Raw genomic sequence first — 6,161 nt, 5'->3', positions numbered from 1 at the left:
TATCCTATACAAGTACAGACTTAGTACCTCACAGCTATACTATCCTATACAAGTACAGACATAGTACAAGTATACAGACAGACATAGTACCTCACAGCTATACTATCCTATACAAGTACAGACATAGTACCTCACAGCTATACTATTTCATACAAGTACAGACATAGTACCTCACAGCTATACTATCCTAAACAAGTACAGACATAGTACCTCACAGCTGTACTTTCTCATACAAGTACAGACATAATACCTCACAGCTATACCATCTCATACAAGTACAGACATGGTACCGTGCAGCTTTATTATCCTAAGCAAGTGCAGACATAGTATTGTACAGCTATGCTATGTATTATTGTGACGATATCACAAGAACAATGACAAATTAGAATGTAAACAAAGTAATATAAATGATCGATATCTTGCTCAATATCGTTTTTACCAAGAGAGTAACAGTAATGTTATCACTGTCCATGCTAAGTCGCTTCCATTAGCGCTGTAGAATTGAAAGTTGAGACACTTAAGGAACTTGATCAACAAACCAGTCTATCGCGACATAATCTACATGGCTACCTCTGTGTTCATGCTTCCCGATCGTCCAGCGTGTTTCCTTCATCTCGCCGTTGGTTGTAAGAATCAATATTCTCCAAAACGGAATAAAGCTGTTGTCATTGTCGTCGAATTTCACCAACCGAAAAAATTGAGCAGCAATGTTTCCGTCGGTGTTCACTTGGATATTGTCTGCGGTTATAATGAGGCTCTCTGTAGGCGACTGTTTAACGATACAGCGCAATCGCGATCCAGAACGAACAGCTTCTGTCAAGTCAAGTTTGGATCCGTGAATAGCAGTTCCACTTGAATCTGTACCGAGAACCAGACTCCATGTTCTAGTGTCAATAAACCACGAAGTAGCCATATTGGATTCTTTAGATTCCACCCTCAACGAGGTGCCGAGATAATACATATCCGTTAACATATCTCCCTTCGTAGATATTCTGACAAATTTGATTATGACATTTCCGACGTTCTGTTGAGTTTGTGTCTTTGATACAACCTGACTAAGTAGCTGGACAGTGACTAGCCCGTCCTGAATCACAATGTTGTCAGCTTCCATTGCATAACCGTCAAATACGATTCTCACTCTCCTACCAAGTCGTATCATGTTAATCAGTTCTTGTTTAGAACCAAGAGTTGTACCACCGTTGACATCATGAGTAAAACTGTGAGTCCAACAGTAGTCAACAAACCAATTATTGCCTGATGTGTCTGAAAAAATTTGAGGCCCAGCTGTACCAGAACCAATGTCTGGAAAAGAAGTTTCTTTGGAGCCAGAAGTGGATTTCAGCGTCACGATCCAACGGAAAGGTGTTGTATACCACTTGGTGTAATCCGTAGTTCCTTTAAACGACGCAACTCTCCAAACAGTTTGAATCGCAATTCCACAGTTACCATTAAACACTTCAACGCGATTGGCTGAATAAACAATTTGTGTTGTACTACCAGGGTTTTCCACTATTTTGATGCCCATTCCTTCTTTCGCGGCATCAGTTAAGTTGTACAGGTCACCGCAATTAGAAGATCCGTCGGCCAAATTGCAATACAAAGGATTCATCTGAGATTCGCTTTGCCGCAATCGTCTAAAAAGTGTTTTAAGAACATCAGTGATTTACTCTACTAGTAAAATTATTAGTCACCAAGTCTATACTCTTCTTCCTTGATATCTTTCGATATTACACACTTGATGTTTTCTCATCATTATACACAGTATACTTTAAAGTTACTGACACTATCATGATTGTCGTCAGTTGATTCATTATAGATATATCATAGATAACGCATCGATGTTTCATAAAATTAATATATCAGATGATGTTAGCTCAATAATACGAAAGCCTAGAAAGGTCAAATTTCGAAGGGAAAAAAAATAAAAAAAATCGTACTCCCGTTATTACGACTTCTGAAAAGGCGTCATTACGTTTTTATTCGCGTAATAAAGCAATTTAATTTTTTCCCTTCGAAATTTGACCTTTCTTGGCTTTCGTACAATAATTTTAATTTCCAATTTTTTAGAAATATTTTGTAGATAGAAGTACTTTTGCTGAAAACATAGTTACCTGTTAAACCAAATAGAACGCATGCCTTTATGTGATGAGGTGGATGGCGTTTCTGATTTACCAAGATAAATTCTGCCATATTCCACCACGCCATGCTCACACACTTTGATGAATTCCCAGTACATATCAGGCTCAAAAGTGTCCCAGCTGCTCTTTGATAGACCGAATACAGATGATGTGCAAACGACGCCGTTTATGATTATTATATCGTCGACCTCTATATAAAAATCAGGTACCAGTTGTATTCTTAAGTCGTCACCCTTTAGTGCAGCATTAAGCACGTCCGATTTGGAGCCGTACAGGACACTGCCGTCTGCGTTCACCTCGTACAGAACTTCCCAAGTTTCATTGCAGCTGACTATAACATAAACAAGAGACCAACAGGCATTAGTGGTCACCTGAGTGACAACTTTCTGTGTGCATAAAATTAAACCGCCAGCCCATATTAATAATGTGACCAAGTTTGAATTGTTGCCATTGAAAATTAAAATAAATGATGTGTAAATATAAGTTTTCTATATAAACCATAGTAAGCTTTATCCCTCACAAGGGGAAATTTTATGAGATACTAGGGTCATGAATTTCACAATTTTGAGTATTTTAAGACTTCCATTCAATGTCAATAATTACCCTATACTTATAATTTGACCAACTTTGAATATTTTCTGAAACTTAACAAAAATACTCAAATATGTAAATTTCCTACATAAATTAACGTTACTTTCACACCCAGTCAAATGAGAAAATGTGAAACCCTGGTTTCATGTAATTCACAAATTAAATAACTGACTTTTTTCCCTTTTTGTAAAAACAACGACAATATCTTATGGAAATAATGATTTCATGCTACAGAAAGGCCACTATCTCAATCACGTATACAATATCCAGAAACCATAAACATCCCCATATCATTTTATACTGTGGTGAAAAGCTACAAACATCCCCATATCATTTAATACTGTGGTCAAAAGCTACAAACATTTCTATATCATTTTATACTGTGGTCAAAAGCTACAAACATCCCTATATCATTTTATACCGTGGGCAAAAGCTAAAGACATCCCTATATCATTTAAAAACATTGTCAAAAGCTGCAAACATCCCTAAATCATTTTATACTATGGTCAAAAGCTACAAACATCCCTATATAATTTTATACTGTGGTCAAAAGCTACAAATTCACATATATCATTTCAAGCTATGGTTATAAACTAACAATGTTCCTATATCATTTTTATCCTGCAACTGGCTGTGCCCTTGTCGAAATACAATTGTCAAATATATTTTAGCTGTATTTTAGCGCGTGCGGTAATTCGACAGAATTTCTCTCTCAATTTACTTAAATATTACGTTCAGTAACCCAATATTTATACATTAAATACATTTTTATCGTCAAAGGGAAGAAACTCAATATATATGCATTGAAAAAGTGTTAATATATATATATATATATAAACCATTCACCTAAAAACTTATTTGGAGAGAATGCAAAAGACAATTATATGGGCAGTATGATATTATACTTACTTGGGTGCATTTCGAGTGAGGGTCCCTCTCGTATATATACCTCCTCTGTAGACACCGTAGCACGAATTGTGCATTCCATGCTTGTTTTGTTAAAGTTAACATATGTTTTACTTATTGGCTGAAATAAGGCAAGGCATTGTATCACACTCTGGACGATGATGACGTCATAAGTCTGTTCTCCGCTGTCCTTACTACATCCTCCGTCATCGCTGATATCGTTGATTCCACCCAAATACCACTTCCGCTGAATTGTGGAAGAGGTGCATAACCCTAAATTTTGTTAAGAAAAATATCTTAATTATTTTACCATTGCACCATGTAAAGTATCACAAAATCTTTTATTTCGCCTTTATTCATCTTTTGTCATAGATTCATATATTTTGAATTTGAATTAATCTTTCGTTAATGAGTTCGTACTTTCCTGTTGTTTGGAAATGTCATGTACAAGTGAATTAGTGTGCATTGTCAAGATCCAATATCAATGCCATCTTCAAACATAATTAATTATGATCTGTTTATTTAGCGTTTTTTTGTGTCGTTCACTATTAAATGCTATGAGCTTGATATTGATTGTTATGGTTTAAACTAGAATATAGAAAGTTATACATTACGTAAACGATCCTGTCTTTGAGTCTACCCACTGTGCCAAACTGCTAAGGCATTTGACAGATAGTTGTTTATCTTGGAACAACCACATTGATTCTGTTTGTTAAAAATTGTCAAAAAAGATTTGAAGTTTTAAAATGTTCAGGAAAATTCATGCCCACAGAGGTGTTCAAACAATTGTATTCGTCCATCGTTTTACCACATTTCATGTTTTGTTAATGGATAATCTTTCAAGCTTTTCACTGAGAGAAACTCTCCATGACGAAGTTCATATTTTTAAGGCAAAATTTGTCTTCTGATGTCAGTCAGGATTCAATCAGGAGAACCCGTTCTTTAACTGCAAAGAAACTGTATATTTCTAATACAGAACAGCATTTTTCAAGCATTCCTTTAGATATATTTGAACTACCCCGTGGAATAATCTAACTGGCGAGACACGAAGCGCTACAGCTGTTTCGCCATTTGAAAACCTGTGGCGTCACAAATGTGAGCTACCCATTTCGAGTCAAAGATGTGCATTTCAGATAAATCACAATAACAGGAAAACGGAATAAACTACGACGTTCGCACTTTCTTTTACCATTTATGGTATGATATGAAGTACTTTGTAGCTAAATATAGCAAAATACTAAGGGTACACATTAACAACTATTTTAAATCAAGAACATAGTGTAATGCGAATCATTACCTGTGATATAGTGCTTCCATAAAGCCATAATTTCCTGTAAACTTTACCCTTATTGCAATATCATAGCATCATTTATGTATCATCAATTGTCATCGATGTGTTTAATTTAAGATGCATTTTTAAATGCTGCCCTGGTGTAAACAAAATCCACCCAAGTGTTTTTGTGTAAACTAGACGACAATCAACCTTGTCTAGATAAAGGAACTAATTATTGTCTTACTACTGTTAGTCTCTTTAAACGTTGTTATGTGTATTGCCCAAAGTGGACACACAATTTCAAGATGGCGTCGGCCTAACGGAGTATGAGGAAATACTGACATTCTGCCGCTAATTCTTAGAGTCATTTTATAGTTATTGTGTAATTGTCTGCAGCTGAGATCTCATGTCAGAAATGCTGATAATTCTCATCTATGTGAAAGTTACAAAATAACAAGAAAAGTCCAACATGTAAAAGAATATAGAAATTTATGTAATACTAATCTATAGCTAACGTTGAATGTAAGAGATAAGCGGGTATCTTTTTGCTTCTGCTAGTTTTCTTTGCTACCAATGTTACACATCTGACAATGATATTTGTATCGTAACAATCTTAAACATCTTAGCACATTTGGCATCTTATCTATTCAATAAATATTGAAATAAGAGTCCAAATCTAAACAAAAAGGAAATAAACGGAGTGGACATTAATTCTAAAAGTTTACAAGGCTATCTATACCCTCTTCGACAGTTGTTTATAATTTCGTTTAAACACCTGTAATCATACAATTATTGACATAACATGGATTAAACGGATACTACAACACACAGAGTTAAGTATTCAACATGAAATTTCAATAGATGTCTGCAAATATTTTACACGTTTATGAGTTAATGAATAGGAGTTTTATTATTTGTACTGATGTATTTAAAGCTAAAAACGTGTGTAACGATTGGGCAAAAATGATCTTAAAACTACCATATAAATGAATTAAAAAACGATACATCTTGAAATACCCCTCCGGGCCATATATACGCCTGTGGTAGTGGTCGGTATCGTATATTGTCACTTTTTCGCAGTGGTATCAAAATCTTAAAACCATTTGATGTTAACACCTGTGTTACAGGATCAAGACGAATCCAATCAGAAATGGTAATTTAACAGTTCTACCTCACACCTGAGGTACAATGGTAAAACAACTTACCTGTATACATGATATATAGAACTAGATTAATTCCAGCTACAAAAATAC

The 6,161-nt window shown here is 35.1% G+C and overlaps 1 protein-coding gene across 1 annotated transcript; it reads right to left on the bottom strand.

Annotated features, from left to right (window-relative positions):
* Nucleotides 1–517: 517 nt before the first annotated feature.
* On the bottom strand, nt 518–3,882 carry LOC132564452 (uncharacterized; the record flags this gene model as incomplete). The annotated part of the gene is made up of 3 exons (XM_060229105.1): nt 518–1,634; nt 2,112–2,465; nt 3,635–3,882. Coding segments are annotated over 3 exons (1,719 nt in total), but the record flags the coding sequence as incomplete, so codon positions are not given.
* Nucleotides 3,883–6,161: the final 2,279 nt, after the last annotated feature.

This window comes from Ylistrum balloti, unplaced genomic scaffold (assembly GCF_031769215.1).
Source record: "Ylistrum balloti isolate Yb309-2 unplaced genomic scaffold, AGI_CSIRO_Ybal_v1 Utg372286, whole genome shotgun sequence".
In the NCBI taxonomy this organism is placed as follows: domain Eukaryota; kingdom Metazoa; phylum Mollusca; class Bivalvia; order Pectinida; family Pectinidae; genus Ylistrum; species Ylistrum balloti.
Note: the sequence above shows the minus strand (reverse complement) of the source record. Positions and strands in the feature narration are given on the sequence as shown.